Source organism: Ochotona princeps, chromosome 13, assembly GCF_030435755.1.
Source record: "Ochotona princeps isolate mOchPri1 chromosome 13, mOchPri1.hap1, whole genome shotgun sequence".
NCBI classification, from domain to species: domain Eukaryota; kingdom Metazoa; phylum Chordata; class Mammalia; order Lagomorpha; family Ochotonidae; genus Ochotona; species Ochotona princeps.
The window spans coordinates 32,007,863-32,032,333 of record NC_080844.1 but is presented as its reverse complement, the minus strand read 5'-3'; the positions used below and the strand labels follow the sequence as shown (position 1 = coordinate 32,032,333).

The following is a 24,471-nucleotide window of genomic DNA, read 5'->3' as shown; positions in this document are numbered from 1 at the left end:
TTTAGAATATTTTTATTTATTTATTTTTTTCAAAGACTTATTTGTTTGAAAGCCAGAGTTGGAGGGAGAGACAGAGAGGGCTTCTACCTGTGGGTTTATTGCCCAAATGGCCACAACAGTCAGGGCTGGACTGGCCCTAAGCCAGGAGCTAGGAGTCTTCTCTGGGTCTCCAATGTGAGTGTCAGGGCCCAGCACTTGAATCCAGAGTGGGGCAGCTGCGACCCAAACTGGGGGATATATAGGATGGTGCTGCAGGAGACATCTTTTAAAATTTTTATATTGTCAAAAAGCATAGCTTTCTTCCCCTTCATTACTTTTTTTTTTTTTTTTTATTTATCAAGATTGTTTTTTTTTTTAATTTTATTGGAAAGTCAGATATACAGAGAGACAGAGAGGAAGATACTCTATCCACCAATTCATTCCCCAAGCAGCCACAATGGCCAGAGCTGTACCAATCCGAAGCCAGGAGCCCAGAGCCTCTTCCAGGTATCCCACAGGGGTGCAGGGTCCCAAGGCCTTGGGCGGTCCTCGACTGCTTTCCCAGATCATAAGCAGGGAGCTGGATGGGAAGAGGGGCCTCCGGGATTAGAACCGGTACCCATATGGGATCCCGGTGGGTTCAAGGTGAGGACTTTAGCCACTAGGCCACGCCGCCGGGCCCTTTTTTTACTTTATTAAACTAAGTGGCCCTTTGGGTCATTTACGTTGGAGTCAACCAAAACAACTTTGTAATTTGGCATTTGCAGCCAGATGGGCCTGAGTTTAATCCCAGCCAGTCTTGTTAGCTACAATCCCTGGTCGGCTTCCAACGACCCAGCCTCAGTACCCCCAGTGTGACAGAGCCCATTTTTATCACTCAGGATATCTTCAGAGTTGTTAACAGATGTGTTACTGAGATGATTGTGCAGTCACATGCACTTGTAAGCAGTGAGAAGCTCCCCTGACCACCTTGTTTTATTTCCCCCACAAGTAGCACTGAACAGCTGTAGTCTACTATCCCAGCCAGCACCCTGATTTTGAGACCATGTATTGATTTAACTTGCTTTCCTAGTTTTACATTTTCTTATGCGTAGTGTTCTGTATAACGTAATAGCTTATGGAGGCTGATATAACTTGTGAGATACTGAATAGTTCAAACACTATGAAGAGCTTTTGAAAATTACACCCAGGGGTGGATATTGTGGTCCGGTAAACTCTGCCACCCGCATGGGAGACCCAGATGAAGCTCCAGCCCTCCACCTGACCCATATCTGGGCTTTTGTATCCATCTGGGGAGTGTACCACTAGATGGAAGATTTTTCTCTCACTCTGCCTTTCAAATAAGAGATAAATAAGTCTTTAAAGAATGAAGAGTCCTAGAGCTGAATTAATTGCCACATAGTTCACTGTTACCTCTGTTGGTCTTGTGATCTTTCCCATAGTTATTGCAAAATCTAAAATTTGGCAGAAATCAGCAGGAATAAAATTAGGCAATGAGAATCACAGGATTCTGTGGCTTTCTGAGTGTAAGAATCCTAAGAGCAATTTGGCAGTATGATCAAAATTTTAAATTCCTGCCCTTTGACTCAGCAATTCCACTCTAGGAATTCTCTCTGCAAAATAGACAAGGACACAGGATGTAGCAACAAATAGCAGTTTTGGGCCCAGCGGCGTGGCCAGGTGCCTAAAGTCCTTGCCTTGAACGTGAACCCGTCCGGATCCCTTATGGGCGCCGGTTCTAATCCCGGCAGCTCCACTTCTCATCCAGCTCCCTGCTGTGGCCTGAGAAAGCAGTTGAGGACAGCCCAAAGCCTTGGGATCCTGCACCTGTGTGGGAGACCTGGAGAAAGTTCCTGGTTCCTGGCTTCGGATTGGCACAGTAGCAGCCGTTGCGCTCACTTGGGGAGTGAAACATCGGACGGAAGATCTTCCTCTCTGTCTCTCCTCCTCTCTGTACATCTGACTTTGTAATAAAAAATAAAATAAATCTTAAAAAAAAAATAGCAGTGCTGTTTCTAATGGCATAACCAGGAATAACATCCCCATGTCCTAGAGAGGAATGGCCGCATGAAGTTTCTGTGCCTTGCAGTTTCAAGAGTGAGGTCACTGCACAGACACACGTGGAAACTATTGAACACTTAAGGGAAAGTTGTGCTGTGTTTGCAGCAGACCTCTAACTTGTGAGTTGAATCCAGCCGGCAGGCTACCTGCTTTGCAATGAAAATGTTACTGGAGCCCAGCCACACAAATTCGTTTCCAAAGGCACACAATAGAGAGTTGAGGACTGGGGATAGGCACCATATGGCCTGGAAGTATTTAATATTCACCTTTGACAGGAAGTGTTTATCAATCCCTGCCACCATCACGCTTCTGTTTTTGTTTTGTTTTGTTTTTTGAAAGAGCTATAGAGAAACCCTCTGCGGTGGCCTGGTGTCCAAAGTCCTTGCCTTGCATACTCCAAGATCCTATATGGGCATCGGTTCTAATCCCAGCTGCTCCACTTCCAATCCAGCTCTCTGCTTGTGGCCTAGAGAAGCAGTCAAGGGCAGCCCAAGGCCTTAGGACCCTGCACCCCTGTGGGAGACCAGGAAGAGACTCCTGGCTTATGGATTGGCTGAGCTCCGGCCATTGTGGCCGCTTGAGGAGTGAATTGGTGGACAGAATATCTTCTTCTCTGTCTCTCCTCCTCTGTATATCTGACTTTCCAATATAAATAAATAAATCTTAAAAAAAAAGAAAAGAAAGATCTGCAGACAGAGATCTTACATCTGCTCATTCACTTCCCTAATGGCAACAACTGGTATTTGGGATGCTGGCAATGCAAGGTGGGGGATTAACCTATTGAACCAGCATGCTAGCCCCATATCATTTTTTTTTCTATCTTACCAACTTGCATTTTTTATTTATTAAAAACTTACTTATTCTGGGGGCCAGTGTGACACTGTGGGCTAAGAGGTCCCATATGGGTAACTGAGTCCTGACTGCTTCACTTCTGATTGAGCTCCCTGCTAATGGACCTGGGAAAGCAGCAAAAGAGGGACCCTGCACCCACAGGGGAGACCCAGATGAAGAACTAGTCTCTTGGCTTTGACCGTGCCCAGCTTGGGTGACTGTCGTAGCCAGGTGTCTCTCCCTCCCTCCCTCTCTGTAACTGAAGAAGTGGGATGACTACAGACAAAGTTTGGCAAGCATTTATTTTTTTTTTCCCTGAATGTAAATTCCCTGAAGTGGATCTACAAGGTGTGCAAGTATGCACATTTACAAAGAGTTTTTTTGGGATCCTGACCTGATAGGCTAGTGGTTAAACCCTCACCTTACAGGCTCCAGGATTCCACATAGGTGGCCAGTTCATGTCCTAGATGTTCTGCTTCCCATCCAGCTCCCTGCTTATGATCTGGGAGAGCAGTCAAGGATGGCCCAAAGCCTTGGGACCCTGCACCCACATGGGAAACCTGGAGGAAGCTCCTGGTTACTGGCTTCGGATCAGTGCAGCACTGGCTGTTGCAATCACTTGGGAAGTGAATCATCGGATGGAAGATCTTTTTCTCTGTCTTTCCTTCTCTTTGTGTATCTGATTTTGCAATAAAAATAAATAAATCTTCAAAAAAAAAAAATAGATCGTTCTGTCTCTCCTCTCTGTAAACCTGACTTCCCAATAAAAATAAATCTTTAAACAACAACAAAGAGTTTTGAGTGCTAAGTTGCCCTCCTCAAAGATATTCCTGGGGTGCCCTTCTGCTGGCTGGTTAGGAGGGTGCCTTAACTCCCAGGGTTTTAAACATCATTTTTTAAAAATCACTCAGCTCACAAAGGTTTTGCCTCTACTCCCAGTAATGCCTAATTAACCCTCAAAAGAATGCTCTGACTTGGTGTATCAGAATTAACTGGAAGGCTTGTTAAAATGGGCCATTATATCCCACCCTCATTTATTTATTTGAAAGGCAATGACAAGAAAGGGAGAGGCAGACACAGAGCAATCTTCCCATACTAATTCATTCATTCCCCAAATGTTCACAATGGCCCAGGATGGTCAGGATACATCCAAGAGCTCAGAATTCCTGGGCGTGCCAACAGGCAGGTGGACCAGAAGCAGAAAAGCCGGGACTAGAGCAGTTTCTCCATTATGGGATGCTGACATCTCAAGTGGTGAATCTACCTGTGGTATTGTGACATTGGCTCCAAATGATGGAATCTTAGTTTACAACAACAACAACAACAAAAATCATTCAGAGCCTAGCACGGTAGCCTAGTGACTAAATCCTTGCCTTGCCTGTGCTGGGATCCCATATGGACATTGGTTCTAATCCTGGTTGCTCCACTTTCCATTCAGCTCCTTGCTTGTGGCCTGGGAAGGAAATCGAGGATGGCCCACAGTCTTGGGACCCTGCACCCATTTGGGAGATCCTGCTTTGGCCAGTTATTGTGGCCACTTGGGCAGTGAATCAGCTGATGGTAGATCCTTTCGTCTCTCTCTGTAAATATGCTTTTCCATAAAAATAAATAAATCTTAACCCCCCCAAATCATTCATTCATCCACAGAGTTACTGGATGATTTTTCCTAAGTACCTGCTACATACCAGGAAATGTGCTAGTCACTGGAGACACTAGAATGAAGCAGACACAGTTATTACCCATTTATGCATATGAAGGACAAATGAATGTCCCAAAGTCACAGAGTTACTACAGTTAGTAAATGGAAGACCAGAGACTCAAAGTCAGGCTATGTGACCCCAAACTCATTTTCTTAAAAAAAAATTGTTATAATGCTGTGCATCCCCATACACAATCGTGAACCTAACCAGAGCAGGACACCCCAGAATATGCTGATTCCACATTCTGTTTATTTCACACTAAAGGCGCTTGAGAAATAGCTGCTACAGAAAGAAACTGTCCTTTTAGCTGTAGCAGGGCGTAAACATTCCTTTGAGAAGATGACTTACCAGTACCAGGATAAGATAACTGGCCCTGGCTCAGGTGGCACCAGTGCAATGTGCAAACTGTTCTCCTTTCATGTCTTCACATTTACAGTCTGTCCTCCACAGCTGAGGGCTCCAGACCCCGAGGTATTTAGTTCAAAATTGCATCTGTGTTGAGCCTGTGTGGACTTTCTTCCTTGTCATTATTCTCTGGTCCTTACATTACATTAGCTATCATAAGGAACCAAGGGCAGGGCAGGTATGTCTATGGCCACACTGGAGCGCCTGAGTTAAATTTCAGCTCCTAACTCCAATTTTTTTCCCAATACGGACCTTGGAGGCTGCATTAATGGCTCAAATAATGGGGTTCCTGCCACTGTTGTGGCCAGATATTGAGATCCCCAGAAATTACCAGAAGTCTGAAGCTGATCCAAGTGTACAAGGATGATTTATTCAAGCTCAGCATGTCTGAGCTTGGGTTCTTGGTTGAGAGTAGGCAGATGGCTGACCAATCGGCCAACCAGCAGGTTGGGACTAACAACCTTTACTGGAGTGCAGCCTGGGACAGCACATTCATAGTTTTTTTTTTTTTTTTAAGATTTATTTTTATTGCAAAATCAGATACACAGAGAGGAGAAGAGACAGAGAAGATCTTCCATCCAATGATTCACTCTCCAAGTGACCACAACAGCTAGTGCTGAACTGATCTGAAGCCAGGTTTCCCATGTGGGTGCGGGGTCCCAAGGCTTTGGGCCGTCCTTGACTGCTTTCCCAGGCCACAAGCAGGAAGTTGGATGGGAAGTGGGTCTGCTGGGATTAGAACCAGTGTCGATATGGGATCCCGATGCGTTCAAGGTGAGGACTTCAGCTGCTAGGCCACCGCGACGGGCCCTCATAGGGTTTTTATAGGGGTTGTCCACAATAGCCTGAAAAGGGGTAATTCACAATAGTCTGCAAGATGAGGGTAAATACTACACATTCCCTTCCTATTTCCGCTGCACAGCCCATGTTTCCAGCAGCTAAGGTAAGCACCCACTTAATTACTTGGAGTCACCTGTGAAATAACCAGACTTGGATGGGCCTTGATTCATGAGAATTGGGGCCCATTGGGGCCCATCAATGCTAAAGGTCACATAGGCCCTTTGGCCTGCAAGCTCACACAGTTTCTTAGTAGCAATGAGCCACGAACAAATGGTTGGGATTTTGATCCTAAGGGTCTTCACCACACAGTGAGACTGGATTGTGTTCCCTGGTTTTGGTCCAGATCTGACCCATGCAGGCATCTGGTTACTGGACCAGCAGATGGGATGCCTTCTTCTATCCCTCTCTCAAATAAACGAAAGCTTAAAAAATATATATACATAGGGCCCAGCACAGCAGCCTAGTGATTGAAGTCCTCACTTTGAACATGCTGGGATCTCATATGTATGTCAGTTGGCTCCACTTCCCATCCAGCTCCCTGCTTGTGGCCTGGGAAAACAGCCAAGGACGGCTCAAAGCCTTGGGACCCTGTACTCACATGGGAGTGAAGAACCTCAGTATCAAAATCCCAACCATTTGTTTTTGGCTCATTGCTACTAAGAAACTGTGAGCTTGCAGGCCAAACCCTTTAGCGGCCTACGTGACCTTTAGCACTGATGGGCCCCAATTCTCATGAATCAAGGCCCATTCAAGTCTGGTTATCTCACTGGTGGCTGCAAGTAATTAAGTGGGTGCTTACCTTAGTTGCTGGAAGCCTACGCTGTGCAGTGGAGATAGGTAAGGAATGTGTGGTATTTACCCTCACCTTACAGGCTATTGTGAATTACCCGTTTTCAAGCTATTATGGACTGCCTCTATAAAAACCCTATGCTAAAATTCTCATAGTTCAGTAGAAGTCACGCTTGAATAGCATAAGTTCCTAAATATAAAAATGAAAATAGACAGGAGACAGCTGAACAGTACCCTATAACTATTTTAAGGTGTATAGCAGCCAGTTGTGTATAAACTAAAATTGAGATGTCAATGAAGTAGTTACACAATGTGGTTAAGAACTTGCATATTCTAACATATTGGTCACTCAATACAATGCCAATTAACTTCATAATGTTGTAAATTGTTGTTGAAGTTGTGTAGTGGCTTTTCTCTACTTTCAGACCAGGGATAGTTTCCCAATGAAACTGTTGAATATGTCTGGACAATGAGATGCTGGACTCTGCATGGTCCTTGCCCGCAATGAAGGAATCATGACTGGTTATGATCTGTACTTTTGTAACAATATGGAGGAATTCATTATGGGGGGAAGGTTTGGGGAAGGGTCTGGAGAATCCCAGAGCCTAAGAAATTGTGTCATAAAATGAAATAAAAAAAATAATACAATAAATAGATAAGTAAATAAATAAAAATGATCAAGAAGGAATTTTCTCCAACTTTGTACAATGAGAACTCAAGATCAAAACTAGTATTATTAACATGAAAAATAAAACATTTATTTTTACAAGCCCCATGTTTAGATTCAGAAAATATTTTAATTTTTATGGATTGTAGCTTAATGTCATAAATGATGGAAGTTTACATGAATCCATTACAAAATTAAATTGTCCTTTTTGCTAAAATTAAAAAAAAAAAAAACCCTATGAACGTATGAATGTGCTGTTCGGGGCCACACTCCAGTAAGGGTGTTGGTCCTGGCCGGCGGCTGGCCTATCAGTCAGCCGTCTGCCTGCTCTCAACCAAGAACCCAGGCTCGGATGTGCTGAGCTTGAATAAACCATCCTTGTGCATTTGGATCGACTTCAGACTTCTGGTGATTTCCGAGGATCTCAAAATCTGGGCACAGCAGGAGACCCGGAAGAAGCTCCTAGCTCCCAGCTTTGGATCAGCATAGCTCTGGCCATTGTGGTCACTTGAGGAGTAAATCAATGGACGGAAGATCTTCCTCTCTGTCTCTCCTCTCTGTATATCTGAGTTTCCAATTATATACACACACACACACGAAGGATACATGTAAAAAAATTATGCAATTTTCCATAAGGATATGAGCATTTGCCTGGGACCAATTCCTTATGGAGCCTGATGGAAAACTATAACTGTATGTACAGATACAGGTATTTGGACACAAAAATAGATATTTGTGTCACATTCTATGTTTGTATATAATAAGTACAGAACACATATTTTTACATTAAAAAAATATTTTAGAGCCAGAGAGCTTGTTGGTTCACTCTCCAAACACCTGCCACAGAGGAGCCAGGAGCTCGGAACAGAGCCCAGGTGTACCACGGCGGTGGCAGAACCGACTGCTTGGGCCGTTACTGCTGCCTCCCGGGGTCTGCACTGGTGTTGAGCTGGAGTCAGGAGCCAGAACCAGGAAGCAAAGGCAGATGCTCCGATGTGGGACGTGTGTGTCTTAACCAATGGGCTAACTGCATGCTTCCGTATCTATATAGTATAGACAGAATATGCTTACCCACATATCACATAGCATGGATTATAGTTCTGCTATTACTTTATTATACCAAGGTACTATTTATAGGTCCTTTCCTCCTTTGTCTATTTCTGTTATGTTGTTAGGCTTGCCTGTGGTAGGCTTATAAATATCTTTCTTATTTGTCTTTTGAATTTGCTTATGGTCATTGTTCATACAATTTTTAAAAAATATTTATATGACTTTGTCAATATTGTATGGCTTCTGGATTTTTAATCAGAACCAGAAAGGTCTCACTCATTCCGTGAGAGAGCTATGCTCTTGTTTGTTTTTCTAGCCCATAACAATATACACTTTTGTATATTGTTAAACCCTGTATTATTTAAAGACACACAAAAGAAATACTTATTGTTTTACATGCAGAAATACCTGTTTTCCTCATTCTCCAGATGGGTACCCTGACCTGGGGGGAGGTATTTGTCCCCTTGCCCAGGGCTGCACGGTGGGTAAATAGTGTCCACGCACTCGCTATGTCCTGCAGCCTAACTCCTCGCAGAGCCAGTGCTTCAAGATGTCAGGGAGAGGAGCCTGCGCTGGCCTCCTCAGCTGCTTCTGCTTATGGCTGGAGGCCAGGGACCACGCTGAACCTGGGCCTAGGTCTGTGCAGTGTGCTGGCTCCTGGGCTGTGTGCCGTTTAAGCATCCTGAATTGTAATATCTCATAGTGTTGGTTCCCATCTTTGTCCATTTTTCACAGCCTGTTGTTCCCAAATTAGTCTTAATATTTCTTTTCCCTTATGAATTTCAGGAACAAATAGGATAATTTATTTAACCTTAAAGCCTATCGGCACTTTTATTGGGATACGTCAAGTGTATAGTTTTATCGATGGAGGACTGATATCTTCACAATACTGAGATTCCCCACCCAAAAATAGTGTTCTCTCTGATAGGAGTAATCATCACACCAACCTCACAGGGCTGCCTTCAGAATGAAGTGAGAAAATACACGGGAAATCAGGCACACAGGGACAACCGGGTCTGGTACAGAATCCTGAACCTGAACATACACATCCTAAGGGTGCCTGAGGTCAGGCCTACCAAGTACCCAGCGCACTGCCTGGGACTTAAGTGCCCTGTAAATATTAGCTGTTCTTCTGAAAAATAAGCTAAGCCAGGGCAGAAGCGCGCGCGTGTGTGTGTGTGTGTGTGTGTGTGTCTGGGAGGGAGAGGGCGCCGCAAGGTCAGCCCTTCACCAGACACAGCATGCCCGGCTCCCCGGCGTCCATCGCCGCCCACCTCCCCTCAGCGGCTCCCCAGTGTCCACCGCCGCCCACCTCCTCCCAGTGGCTCCCCAGTGTCCACCGCCGCCCACCTCCTCCCAGTGGCTTCCCAGTGTCCACGCCGCCCACCTCCTCCCAGTGGTTCCCCGGCGTCCACCTCCCTCCAGTGGCTCCCCAGTGTCCACTGCCGCCCACCTCCCCCCAGCGGTTCCCCAGTGTCCACCTCCCTCTAGCGACTCCCGGCGTCCACCTCATCCCAGCGGCTGCCCGTGTGCATTGCCGCCCAGCACGCCCGGGATCCGGCCCCGCCCGAGCCCCCACAGTGCCACGTCTCGGGCGGCCGACTCGCCGCTGGAGCCAGCAGCAGCAGCAGGCGGGGCCAGCACAGGCCCCGCCTCAGACGCGCCGACGTCACGCCCTGGGCTCCGCCCCCTTGCGTCGCTTGGTTCCAGCTAGACCGGCCTCGGGTTGAGTGACGTGCCGCTGGCGGAGGGGGTGGGACCAGCGCGCGCCCGGAAGTCCCGGTGGGGAGGGGCGTGTGACGTACGTCCGGCGAGCTGCCTGGCGGTGCGGGGTGCTGCTGCTGGTCTGTGTGCGCTCGGGGAGGGTCGGAGCAGCCCGCCGCGGAGGAGGAGCCCCTCGGGCTGTGAGTGTGGGGCCCTCGGCGCGGGAAGGAGCCGGGCCTGAGGGGCCGGGACACGAGGGGCGATGGCGGAGAGGAAGGCGGGCGGAGGCCGGCCCCTGTCGGGGCGGTGGGGGGTGGGGGAAGTGACACGCAGGCGGTTCTGTGGGGCCCCGGGCTACTCTGGGCGGGGACGGGCCGTTGGGGCCGGGTGTGCGCCGTCCTAGGCCGGCGGCCGCCTGCATGCCTCTCAGGCCGCCGTGCAGCTGCTTAGCCAGGGCGGAGAGCAGGGTCCTCGTCTGTGCCGGGCGCCGTGGTGTCCGCCTCCTCGGTTCCCTCTCGGGCGAGGCGAGTGGGAGCCCTGGACACGGGTGTCCCTGCTGGACACGCGCCTGGGGCTCCCCGGGGTCCCTGCAGCCTGCAGACGGGGGCGCCCCATGTCGAGCCCTCTGCCTTCTCCCTCCACCTCTCCCTCTGCTCCGCCTCACTCTGCGTTCGTGTGGCGTACAGGTTGGTGTTTCCATCACGAATCCGCCTGAGCGGTGGGGAACACACCGGCAAGGGTCAGCACTGAATGGCCCGCCGCCCCATCAGTATCCTTCCCTGTTCTCTCTCCTTGAGCCGGGTCCGTGGTGCTTGGGCTACGATGCAGTGTTGATGGGGGTTTGCCAGGAAGCTGAACCTTTGCACATTAGTTTCTCAATGACAGCCAGCTGCCTGCCATCTCCAGATACCTTAAAGACCCCCTCGGTGTGCTCATGGAATGTGTAAATTTCTTACTGACTAGTGGTTATTTTGGTGCTCCGCCGTGTGTGTGTGTGTGTGTGTGTGTGTGTGTGTGAGAGAGAGAGAGAGAATCTGCTGAGATTTAGGGGATTTGCTTTTTGGATGCATTAGCAGAGTGTTTTGTTGGCAGTTTAAAAGCCTTGAATTTTGGAGTACTCTAACTTGGTGTAAGGTGGTAGAGTGGATCAATCAGTAGCCACACATATAGAAAACTAACTGTTAAAAATACCAGCTAAAAGGTGTAATGAGTTCTAAGGAAGTTGGCTTCCAAAGGTTATCATCTGTGCTGTTGGCAGGTTAAGGAAGTAGGCTTTTTTAAAATTGCAGTTTGTATTTGAATTTGATGTGGTGTTAACAGGGAGAGTTTCAGTTTTCTTGTGAAAAGTTGAGAGTTTTAAGTCCTGGAATTGTTACTTTTCTAGTGGAGCAGTGCTGGAGAATCAGCCAACCCCAGGGGTCAGCAACAGTGTAGCCAGTGAGGGCTGTGATGGGGCTGGTGTGAGGTACTGCAGAGGCTGTGAAACTGCTGCATTTGGTGCAAGGTCTGAGATCTCAAGGATGTATGAGCCATTAAAGCCATTTTATTTGGGTAGCAGATACTTTATGTCTGTAGAGTTTTGTTTTAACATCACTTGCAGATTCTTGAAACATTTTCCATAGATTGCTTTGGAAGGAAACATTATAGGACTTGGAAAGCCCAGATTGTGCAAGAAAAACCAAGTAATTCAGTCGCCATGAAATAAGTCTTTACGTATAGAGTTTTGCTTTTTTTTTCCCTTCTGGCCACCTTTATAGAGTTCATCTAAATTGGAAATAGTTCTAAAATGTTAAGGTAAAAATTTAAAATTTATTTATTCTTGTGTAATTGAAAGGTAGAGAGCTCATTCCCCAAATGCTTGCAGGGCTGGGGCACTTAATCCAGGTCTTGCATGCAGGGGACAGAACCCAAGTACTTGAGCCGTGACCTGTTGCCTCTCAGGGTGGCGTTGGCAGGAAGCTGGAACTGGAAGTGGAAGTCTTGAACTCAGGCACTCTGATGCAGGCACCCCAGGAGCTATCTCACGGTGCTGTGTAGTGCAAACCAGTGTAGCGCCTGTGAACATGGACGCCTTGGGTTGTAAAGGAGTGACCAAAGTAGGGGTAACCTAATGAGGTGAGCTGTGTCTCTCCAAGCAGTAAGCTGAGAACAGTCGGGGAAGAATGTCTGGTTTGGGGGTGATTGTAGAGAAAAGGCAAATTGTTCTTTACGTGGAGCCTTCTAAGTGTATTTGTCATTGGATTTCTTAACACGCAGGCTAAGTTTCCAGACAGAACTGTAATTTAGTGTGCTAAATGTGATCTTTCTGCCCGAATACATTTGACTTTTACTTGCAAAGGTCAAAACCAAAATCAAAAGCTTTCCTCTTGGTTTCTACCTCACCAAACTCCCCAGTTTTATTTGCCCCTATGTGATAAGGACCATGTCAAGTAAGCATTAAGCAGGCTGTAAATTTACAGGTCAGGGCACTGTGGCCCTGGTAAAATTCAGTAATTGTATGGAAATGAAAAGAAGTGTTCCTTCTATATTTCAGCTTCTTTTTCAGCTAGCACTCTAAGAAGACTACAGGGGAGCGGGGTTTGGATATTCCTTTCACTGCTTGTTTGTGAAAGCTTTGTGGGATTGTGCTGGCCAGTTGCAGTGTGAAGTTGTGGAGAAGCATAAGAGTGGAGATTTTTTTTTTCTGTATAAACCTGAGATGCTGAAGCAAAAATTCACTGGGACTAGGAACTGCTGACTCTGAGAACCTCAGGAAACCCCCCAGCTCTTCTTGAATTCCATTCAGTGTGTTAGCCATGTAGGAAGACTTTGTGTAGTGGTGGATCACCCTTTTGTCTAGGCTTATGGGAAATGGAAGAGTGACGTTAATAGATGAATTAAGAAGCTTAGGAACCTACAGCCATATTATGAATGACTTATTTTAGAATTTTAAGGCTTTGTGAGATGGTTTGAGCTTGGTTGTTAATATTTGAAAGGATTCTCTTTTCCCTTTGTGGTTCTGTGAAAGTGATGTGTTTCTGTTTGGAAATTGAGATGCATATCTGCAAAGGAGGGGTAGGCAAATATTGCTTCAGAAGAGAAAACATTGGTAAATGGAGCAGGGCAGATGGTGCCAGCCAAAAGGATTTTGGGTGACTTTTTAGAAGTTGTATACAAGGATAGGTTAATATGCTTTTGTTCCAGTTAGTAGGCTTTTCATTTTGGTTTTCTGCTTAGTGCTACTTAGTACATAGCCTCTCTGTGGCCTGTTGATCCAAATTCTTTTTAAGATTTATTTTATTTTTATTGGAAATTCAGATATGTAGAGAGGAAGAGAGACAGAGAGGAAGATCTTCCGTCTGATGATTCACTCCCCAAGTGGCCTCAATGGCTGGAGCTGCGCCGATCCAAAGCCAGGAGTCAGGAGCCTCTTCCAGGTTTCTCATGCAGGTGCAGTGTCCCAAGGCTTTGGGCCGTCCTCGACTGCATTTCCAGATTACAAGCAGGGAGCTGGATGGGAAATGGAGCAGCTGGGATTAGAACCGGTGCCCATATAGGATCCTGGAGTATGCAAGGTGAGGACTTTAGTTGCTAGGCTACTGCACAGGGCCCTGATCCAGATTCTTGATGGGGAATATTCTCTAAAGCTTTTGCTAACTGTGGACAGCTGTGCTGTATTTTGATAATGTAGGTGGGCACATAGTAGGAGGAAATTATATCTTAAACTGAGTGCTCTTGGTGTAGATTTATAACTGTTAGGAGAGCAGGAGTGATTCAAATAATGAGGTTTCCCCCAGGATTTACCATTCTTTTTTTTTTTTTTTTTAAGATTTATTTTATTTTATTTTATTTTATTTTATTTTATTTTATTTTATTTTATTTTATTTTATTATTATTATAAAGTCAGATGTACTGAGAGGAGGAGAGACAGAGAGGAAGTGGAGCTGCCGGGATTAGAACCAGAGGCCACATGGGATCAAGGCAAGGACCTTAGCCACTAGGCCACACTGCCAAGCCCCTATTTTATTTTTATTACAAAGTCAGATATACTGAGAGGAGGAGAGATAGAGAGGAAGTGGAGCTGCCGGGATTAGAACCAGTGGCCATATGGGATCAAGGCGAGGACCTTAACCACCAGGCCGCGCCGCCGAGCCCAGGATTTACCATTCTTAAGTCTTGGGAGGAAAGGGAGTTAGGATGTCTTCATTTTGCCTTATACGTGGAACATGGCTCTGTGAGTTTGCATCAGGACCATAAGGATTAGTTTTGGACCCTCTGAGCTGACTCAGTAGGCTAATATTCTGCCTCCTAGTGCTGGGATCCCATATGGTCAGCGGTTTGTGTCCTGGCTCGGCTGTTCCACTTCATCCAGCTCCCTGCCAGGGGCCTGGGAAAGCAGTAGAGGATGGCCCAAAGCCTTGGACCCTGCACTTGTGTGGAAGACCTGGAAGAAGCTCCTTGCTCCTGGCTTCAGAATGGCTCAGCTCTGGCTGTTGCAGCATTTTGGGGAGTGAGCCAGCAGGTAGAAGATCTTTCTGTCTCTCCCTCTCTCTGTAAATTTTTATTTTATTGTAAAATAAAAATAAAATCTTAAAGAAAAAAAAGAGAGTTGTCTGGCGTTGAGAAAGCTAATGTGTACCACTTTGCTGTTTCACACAGGTAGTAAGCATTAATAATGTCTTTCATCTTTGAGTGGATCTACAATGGCTTCAGCAGTGTTCTCCAGTTCCTAGGTAAAGCCATTTCCTCGAAATGTGGGTTTTAAGTTTTGTGCATGCCTTTCAACAATTTAATTACAGGTTTCACTATGTGAAAAGCAAGTTTACATGAACTTTTTTTTTCTGTTTTAGGGCTCTATAAGAAATCTGGAAAACTTGTGTTCTTGGGTTTGGACAATGCAGGCAAAACCACTCTTCTTCATATGCTCAAAGATGACAGATTGGGCCAGCATGTTCCAACACTACATCCGAGTATGTTTGAAAATGCCCGGTGACCTTTAACCTTTGAAGGTCAACATCAAGTTTAGTGGAAAATCTCCACTTTCATTAACCAAGGTCCCAAAATTCAGCCTATTTAGAAAAGTTACCTGGAGGACATAGTGAAGGCACAGACTCTTAGATCTGACTCTCTGGATCTGGTCACGTAATGGAGCGCATTTCCCCATCTGCTTCTAAGAAGCAGGAGAAAAGGAAGCGTTTGGCTTTTTAGCACAGTTTCAGAACATTCTCACTGTGTTCCTTTCATTATAAGGGAAGGCCTCACTTGGGGCTTGTTTTGGGATTGCCTTGCAGTGCTGGTAATTGAGCCTCTTGGTAGAAGAGTTTATTTCTTTCCTCTTTCTTGCCAATTTTTCAGCATCAGAAGAGCTGACAATTGCTGGAATGACTTTTACAACTTTTGATCTCGGAGGGCACGAGCAAGGTAAGAGGCTTGGTGGTAGCCTGGTGTTGGCTTCTGGTTCATCCCACTCCCTCAAACAGTATGTGGTTTTTGCCTCTTGGAGGGTTTTTTGTTTTTTGTTTTTTTAAGACTTATTTATTTTATTGAAAAGGCAGATGTAGAGAGAGGAGGAGAGACAGAGAGGAAGATCTTCTGTCCAATGATTCAATCCCCAAGTGGCTGCAATGGCTGGTACTGCACCAATCTGAAGCCAGGAGCCAGGAACTTCTTTCAGGGTCTCCCATGCGGGTGCAGGGTCCCAAGGCTTTGGGCCATCCTCAGGTGTTTTCCCAGGCCACAAGCAGGGAGCTGGATGGGAAGTGGGGCTGCTGGGATTAGAATCAGCGCCCATATGGGATTCCGGCGTGGTTCAAGGTGAGGACTTTAGCTGCTAGGCCATGGCGTCAGGCCCGAGGCTCAGCTTTGACACATGGATCCATGGTCAGACCATGGAACTTGTACTTCTCTTCATGGTTGGGCTTCTAAGTTCAGCAGTTTAGTTTGTGGGGATCCCTAAAGAAACTTCATCTGAGGTAATCCCAGACCTGATTCTTGTGAGTGCTTGCCAGCACAGTCTGTCGCCACAATCAGAGTATGAATATGCAGGTGGTTGAAATTGCTGGGTCAGTTCTGCCTCTAGCCCTGTCTTCTACGCAAACCAATGGGTGTTGCAGTCCAGGCTAATCCTGCACACCACATGGCCCTCACGCAAACTAGTGGGAGCTGCAGCCTACTTGGACTGACCCACAATAACCCCCTCCTGTCCCGGCCCCTTCCCTGGTTGCCTTGTTTGCCAGTATGTATAGCAGACTGGTCCAGCCTAGTTCAACCCAACCAGCCGCACTAACCAGCCCACACATGTGTTCGTGGGTGCCACTCTCTGTCTAGCCATGCCTGCCCCAGTCCTGGTTTTCATGTTCCAAGAGGGAGGTACCTTTTAAAATTTTTTTTTCAGGCCTGGTGCGGTAGCGTAATGGTTAAGGTCCTCGCCTTGAACGTGCTGGGATCCTATATGGGCACTGGTTCTAATCCCGGCAGCTCCACTTCCCATCCAGCTCCCTCTCGTGTCTGGGAAAGCAGTCAAGGATGGCCCAAAGCGTTGGGATCCTGCACCCGCATGGGAGACCCAGTAAAGAAGTTCCTGGCTCCTGGCTTCTGATCGGCGCAGCACCGGCCGTTGCGCTCACTTGGGGAGTGAATCATTGGACAGAAGATCTTCCTCTCTCTCTCTCCTCCTCTCTGTGTTTCTGACTTTGCAATAAAAAATAAATAAGTATTTAAAAAAAAAAGAGTTTGCAGAGAGAGAGGGAGACCGAGATTTTCTATTTACTCCCCCGATGGCAGCAGTGGCTGGGACTTGTCCATGCTGAAACCAGGAACCTGGAGCTCCATCTGGGTTCCCACATGAATGCAGGGGTCCAAACAGTGGAGTCCTCTTCCCCTGCCTTAGCAGGGGGTTGGATCTGAAGCAGGCTGAGACTTAAACCAGGGCTTGTAGGGTTGCAGTCATTGCAAGGAGCAGGTTAATTTGCTGTGCGACAGCACTGACCCTCAATTTTTATGAAGTACTTTCCTGTTGGACAGGTCTAGTGCAATGTCATATATTGTATTTGGTTAACAAGTCTCTTTTGTATCCTTTATTCAGTGGATTGTAAATATGTAGGAAATTAACTTGTTTGTAAATAATCTCAAATTTGTCAGAAAGTTGCAAAAATAACAATGACTAAGTAGGGTGACTATGATTTAAATTAATGGCTTGTTTTGTATACTTTTTCTATCTTGGTGCAGTTGGAATATTCTCCCAGCTCTTTGCTTTCTTTGAGATTTCCTTTTCCTGCTCCTCATGCAGTATGTGTTTGGTTCCCAGATGCCTGTCGGGTGTCTGTGTTCTGGAGATGTACACAAGTGGGCATCTTAATCTGATGGACACTCAGTTTATGTTTGATGAGACTCTAAACGTGGAGTATAATACTCAAAATGTTAGAATAATCTGAGAAGATGGGCTTAAGAAGCTGTTGAGAATATGTCAGATTTACTGTTTATTGAGTCTGGAAATTTTTTAGAACATTCTACTGGGTTGAATCTAATTTAGTTTTTATAAAAGTATAGTTAAGAAAATAGATTACTAGTAGTATCCAATCAGTAGCCTAGGAATTTCGTGGTTTGTTACTTCATTAATGTAATTGTATTTATTTTACTCAATTAATGTTTATACCCTGAGAAATCATATTTGTAGTATGATTATGATTTCATAAAATACTTACATAGAAAAAAGATGGGAAGAAAATAGCTGAAACATTAGCAGGGGCTGCTTCCTTTTTTCCATCATGAGCTTGTATGTAGGAATGGCTATGTGGCGTCGTCTTTTTCAAAGAGGTTTGTAGCAGCTAACATTGAATTCAGAGCAAGGTGAGATTGACTGAGACCATCTGGACAATGCTGAAGGAATAGACACCCGTCCTTAGATACTTGGGAACTGTAGATTAGCTGTGACAAATTTAGTTTACAGGCATTGTAAGTGAAGGGAAATGTGCTGATGTATGTAGTTTTATTTCTTTGAAGGAGAATGTGCTTAACAGAAAAACTGTTCATTATGACCTAGCTCCTGTTTTACAGCAGTGGTTAATTCATCTATGGGTTTCATTTCCTTTTCCATTTCTGTAATTTTAAGATCTTATCTTATAAAAGCAGTACAGGCTCAATACTGTGACAGTATGGTGATATAGAAAGTAAAAGAGACAGTTCCTACAGCTCTTGTTCCCCATCCCACTCTTCAGAAGTAAACATTTACTGGTGAGGATGTGCTTGTTACTCATGCCACTGCAAGGACTAGAATTAAACAGCTTGGAAATCATGATACAATTAAAGTAACTTTCATCGGGCAGGTTAGGCACCTCTGGCTCAGTCCTTGCCAAGGCTGATCGGATGAGTGTGTCAGCGAAGGGAACGGAGTCAGGGTTACAAACCAGATCTGCTGCAGGGGTGGAACGGGGCATCTAGGTCAGTTGACTGGGTGTTGGACAGGGACGAGTAAAGCAAATGTTGGCCAACTGAAGAACTCCAGGCCGTATTGAAAAGAGAAGCAGTGGTTCTGTGCCAGCTGGTTATTGGCCTAAGAGTGGGTTGGGTGGACTGCCCAGAGTTGCAGTGATGTCAAGGTAGATAAATTCTGAATTTATGAAAACCAGGTTCAGTTCATGGACCCATCAGTTTGCCTTCCTGAGAATCTGTCGGGAATTATTGTCACTAACTAGGTTTGTCCATTTCACAGACCCTTAGCTTATTCGTTTTCAGTTTACATATATTTATGTATTTTACTGAAGGCAACCGCTTACTTTGTCTTTTAGCACGTCGGGTTTGGAAAAATTACCTCCCAGCAATTAATGGAATTGTCTTTCTGGTGGATTGTGCAGATCATTCTCGCCTCCTGGAATCCAAAGTTGAGCTTAATGTATGTTTACATATATATTTTTTACTTCTTTACTACTCAGTACTGCTGATACGTAATCATTCTGGTTCACATTTGGTGGGAGTTCTAGTTGCAGGAAGAAAAATGTCTTAAAATCCATGGCACTGCTTTTTAGTGTCCTGAGGAAACCCAGCCTTAATTGCAGAAATCAACATGTGGTTTGCTATCCAAGGGTTCCTGTCTGGCTCAACCTAGTAAACATTGTTCCTGCTTGTATGGCATGTGTGGTCACTCTTTTTAGTGTTCACCCTGTGAAACCCTGGCCGAGATACTAAAATTTATCACATTTTGAATTTGCTTCCTCAGGTTGTGCCTCCCACCGTCCCACGAACGGATTTGCTAGACCTTGACAGTCTGTTCTGGATTACAGACTGTTGGGGACCCACTGCCGACTTTCTCCTCTGGCAATGTTGTCTTCTTTTTAATTGAAAGACAGAGCTACAGAGAGAAAAGGAGAGACAGATCTTCCATTTGCTGGTTTACTCCTCAGATGGCTGTAGTGGTCAGTGCTGAGCCACTCCAAAGTTGGGGGCCAGGAATTTCTTCTAGGTCTCCCATGTGGGTGCTCTACTGCTTTCACAGGCCATTCACAGGAAATTGACTGGAAGTGGAGCAGCTGGGACTCAAACTGGAATCGTATGAGCTGCCAACACTGCATGTTGATGCTTAACCGGTTAAGTCAGCATGCCTGCTCCCATGCTGGTTCTTGAAACTCCCCTTTATACTCCTGGATTTAATGTTCTGGGGCTGGTCTTTTGCTCAGCCCTTAAGCTTGGTTTAAGGCTCGCCTTGCCTATTCCTGTTTCTTCATCTGCCACCCACACACCAATGATTCCCAAATAGATTTTTCCCATATAGATCTCTCTGAACTCTGCTGACCATTAGGCAACCCCACTTGCTGATTCTGTTTTCTCAGAATGGAACTGTTCATCTTAAGCCACCACCCTCCTGCACCTGCCGTCCAGAAACCTGTGAATTATTGTAGATCCTGTTACCATTGCCATGCACTGAAATACTAGAAGGCACTTTCTGCAACTTGTCATTGCTCTACGTAGTGTCTTTCAGTGGTTCTGACACTTTCAGGATAAAATCAGTCTTATGTAGCACATAAAGACTTTTCATGATCTTCGCTATTTCTCCAGCATCCTTTCTTTCTCCTGCCTGTTGGAATCATGTTTCAGACCTAGAGGACCATTTGTGTCATCTTGATGAGTTACAGGGAGCTATTGCCTGCCTGTCTGCCTCACTTGTGCACCACCAGCTCTTGGAGTTCAGATAAAACTGCCTCTGGGAAGATGTCCTGACCCCTCCCTGCATTGCCCATGTTTATTACGTTTGCTGACTTTCTCCCACCAGAACTGAACTTCCAATCTGGGAATCTTGTCTTATTGTGAAGCCCTTGCACTTAGCAAAAACACTGGGCACATAGTAGGTACTTTATCAGTGCTTAATGCAAGACAGCCGCTTTTTTTCTCCAGTGTTTTCTGGGCTTCAGGATAGTCATAGCATCCTATTGTGGCCCAGATGTGGGATCTGTGTCACAGCCTTTATACCTCTGGACTGTTCATTGGTGCTGGTGCCCTAGGCTAGGTCCATGTGTGAGTTCAATGTGCTGCAAGGGGGCTTTACCCACCAGCTTCTGGATTTGTGTTAACTTCTCAATGGGAACCATGATGGCGGCTGTGCCTCCCTATCCCGTTTGCTCAGGGGCTGCTTGTCTGTATCAATGCTTCACTCTAGCCTGTAGTGCGCTGTGTGGCTTGCTGAATTCTTATCTGATTGAATTTTATGTTATGTTCCTCCTCCTTTCCACCTATCCAAATCCTGCTTTTCTTTTTGATCCCTGTTTAGGTTCTGTAGCTTTGTTAAGACTTTCTTCAAAACCCAGTTGCCATTGTGTTTCTCTGAACTTTTCCCCACTCTTTGTGACCAGTTATCCACTGTAATCTTAGCTTTGTGAACATGAACGTAAGAATGAGGGTTTCTTGGTTTCTTGACTGCAGGGATGTGTTTTATCCTTCATTGTGGATTTCTGTTTGCATGCACTGGGCAGCACTTGGAGTGTTCCTGTAATCACTTTGGAGGCTCTAAGCCAGAGCGCTCAGTCTTTTAGGACCTTCTAACGATGGTCTGCGGCTGGTGGGTAAAGCCCCCTGTTGCTTCCAAAATAGCCTGGAATTGGGGTTGTTGTGAAGCAGTTAAGAGGCTTTTGACCTAATGTGAAAAGTGTGTTCTAGAATATCAAGGTGAATTGTGGGTATAGTCATGTTTTTACGTTTGATGCCGTATAAGGTCTGTACAAATCGATTTTCAATATCGATGGACTTTTACAGGTTTCTCACTTTTATTTTATCTTGTCTTTAGGCTTTAATGACTGATGAAACAATATCCAATGTGCCAATCCTTATCTTGGGTAACAAAATTGACAGATCAGATGCAATCAGTGAAGAAAAGCTCCGTGAGATATTTGGGCTTTATGGACAGACCACTGGGAAGGTAAGAGAGAAATCTTGATGAGACTAAATGCTGTACACAGCTTCTAAAGTGTCACTGGTTTGCCATTGTTTTTTTACTTATTGTTTAAACATCTGTTCATTTCAAAGGCAGTTTTAGAACCAGAGAAAGGGAAAGAGGGAGAGTAGGGAGTGGCTGTTTTCCATTCATTGATTTATTCCTCAGATGGCTGTAGCAACCTAAGCTGGGCCAAGCAGGAGCCGGGGGGCCAGGAGCTCCATCCCAGGCCATCTCATTGGGCCATCTACCACCAGCATCTCAGGCACATTAACAGGGAGCTGGATTGCAAGCAGAGCAGCTGGGACTCAAGCCAACACTGATAATAGGGTGCTAGCATCGCAGACAGCTTAATCCACTGTACCACAAGGTGGGCTCCTTTTTTGCCATTTTGAGAAGTTTCAACAGGCTTAGTTTGGATTTATTGTGTTTTGGATATTTCTGTGAGCTTGCTGAAGGCAAAATTGCTCTTAAATTATTTTCTAATACGTGATTACCTCAGTATTTAAGGAGTTGGTAGACAAGGCAAAATTGCTCTTTTGAGGATTTTCTGATTCTCTTGCAAATGTGATTCTGAGAAATTTCTTTTGAAGGAACCATTCTTAGTCCTCGCCCTCCAAAAAAAAAAAATTATTTATTTTTTGATAATGGAAATTTTGAGTTACAAAGAAGAGTAATTGTGTATATCACTTTGGAAGTGCTGAAGTCAAGCCATTTTACTATCCTCACTGTTCCTTATTGAAGAAGTGAGACTGTTACCCCATTTTACAGGTGAGAAGCTGTTCCACGCTACAAGCCAGCAGTGTAACCGGAACTGGAACTAGAGCCTTCCAGTTTGATTCAGAGGCCAGATACAGTTCAGCAGGAATTCTTTCAGCTTTTCAGTCTGAGGTTTTAGCATATTTAACAGAATCGTCCTTTTCTGTGATATAGTTTCCAAACTTTTTGCCTCTTCCTGGTTAACTGAAGTTTTCTAGGAATGTTTTCCTCAGTTTATTTAATTTCCCCTCTTCTGTATGAATGTTGTGACATGTGAATTCTTAATTCCCTTGATGCAGCCTGTTCACTGCCTTTTTAGATGTGTGTTAATGAGCATGTCCTGACAGTCCCAGACCTTCGTCCAGCACAGTCCTGACCTTCCAGTTAAATGGTGTGTTTGGAGCACATACTCCTGAGAGTGGATGTCAGCCAGAGGCTGGGAATAGACACCCTGCAAGCAGGAACCCCTGGGAGGTCCTCATGTGGCCTGGACCATGTTCTTATGTACCTGCTTAGGTTTGCTTTTCAGGAATGGGGAAGCTGATGGCAAGGATCGCCTTTCCAGACTTTTCTTCTGTGGAGATACTAATAGGCTTTTCTTGTTTGCCTCCTTTAGGGGAACGTGACCCTCAAGGAGCTCAACGCCCGCCCCATGGAAGTGTTCATGTGCAGTGTGCTCAAGAGGCAAGGCTACGGCGAGGGTTTCCGCTGGCTCTCCCAGTATATTGACTGATGTGTGGACAGTGAAAATAAAAGAGTTTGACTTCTCTGGACTGATCCTATTCACAGCTTCCTCATGAACTTTTCTAATAGAGCAAGAAAAGCTCTCCAACCATGGCTGGCGCGAGAAACCAAGAATCTCTGTCAGCTGTCCCTTCGCCCAGTGGTGACATGTGCTCTTCTGCACACTGTTGGAAGGTAATGCTGCCCCCACATGCTGGTACAGGTCAGTATCCTGGGGAGTACAGCTGTGTGCCATCATCGGGGCACCTGAAAAGAAAAACACGTCTCACCACTGCGGTTCATTCCAAAAGAAAGCGATTCTATTTTTTAAAAAAAGTGTTGTTACTGTAATTGGTCTCCCTCCTAACTATTTAAGTTCACAATTTTCTTGGTCCAGAGTTTTCTATTTTATTTTATTTTTTTTAACTAGTGAATGGCATTTAGCTATTTCATAAAATTATGAACCAGTACAGTTTAGAGGCCTGAGCCCAGCCGTGCGGCCTTACTCCTACCGAGAGCATTCCTGAGCTCTCTCTAATCACCTTGCAGCAGGAGGCGTTGCCTTGTGTGTGGAAAGCAGGGGAGGGCCGAACCCTGGCCTCACAGTTGCAGCAGCTTTCCACTGTGGGGACTGGGGTCATCCCTCACGGCTCAGTGTATGCGTGTCTTTTACAGGGAAGGAGTAGTTTACAAGGAGTGGTTTGTTGCTATTGTTTTTACTCACAAGATTACAAATTGCAGTCTTTGATTTTATACTGCCATGAAATTTCATTTCTTCCTATAGCACCTTGTTCATTTTCAGTTATAAAGTAGTCATGTACTGCAGGGTTGTCTCAACTCCATTTGCACAGATTCTGGGGGAAATTTTTCTGAACAGGAGGACAAAGTTAACAGCTTGAGAGAACTTAATTCTGTGAGTTGAAGAGTTAACAATCTGCTGTTATAGTACTTGTTTGAATACAGGAAGGATCTACTCAGTAGGCTTTAAAATTTTCTCTTTGTGAATTTGGTCCCTTCATTGGGCTATTAATGAGCTATTTTGCTTACATGGCTTCTTACCGATCATTATCATCATTCTTTCTCTGTCTCCCTCCCTCCCTTCCTTCCTTCCTTCCTTCCTGCCTTCCTGCCTTCCTTCCTTCCTCTGTGTGTGTTGAAAGGTCAGCGTCTAGCCTTCCCAGATTTTTTGTTTGGATTGAAACTGCTTTTCTCACTTTTCAGAAATCAGTGGTGGGAAACACTAACGTAGGCTGTCTGTGGGCATCCCCGAGCAGGCTGCAGGCTGTGGGCATGCATCCCATTTTCTAGTGTGCAGTAGGGTTTTCCTGATCTCAGCCCATGTTCCTTCCCTGCCATAGAAGGGAGGGGTGTCAGGTGGTCCCACAAGGGAAGGAACTCTGCATTTTTTCCTTTATTCATTTGACTTTGCATTTATTATCCTCAGAAAGACTGAGATAATGTTTGCAGTGATGCTGTTTATTTGCAGAGTTCTGAACTAAATTCCACAGATTCCTTCTGGTTTGAGGGGTGGGAAAATGAAGATAGCCAGTTGCTGGGGTGGGACA

At 45.4% G+C, this 24,471-nt stretch overlaps 1 protein-coding gene across 2 annotated transcripts; it reads left to right on the top strand.

The window, feature by feature from the left end:
• Positions 1–10,098: 10,098 nt before the first annotated feature.
• Positions 10,099–22,965, top strand: SAR1A (secretion associated Ras related GTPase 1A). Of its 2 annotated transcripts, none has more exons than XM_004583449.3 (7): positions 10,099–10,226; positions 14,665–14,738; positions 14,856–14,975; positions 15,361–15,426; positions 18,792–18,895; positions 21,278–21,409; positions 22,800–22,965. In XM_004583449.3, exons 2-7 carry the CDS (start codon positions 14,681–14,683, stop codon positions 22,914–22,916), a joined length of 597 nt encoding a protein of 198 aa, XP_004583506.1. In that variant the 5' UTR covers positions 10,099–10,226; positions 14,665–14,680; the 3' UTR covers positions 22,917–22,965. The 2 variants fall into 2 exon arrangements, with proteins under 2 accessions (XP_004583506.1, XP_058527262.1); XM_058671279.1 differs by having other exon boundaries at positions 10,141–10,226; positions 14,669–14,738.
• The last annotated feature ends 1,506 nt before the right edge of the window (positions 22,966–24,471 follow it).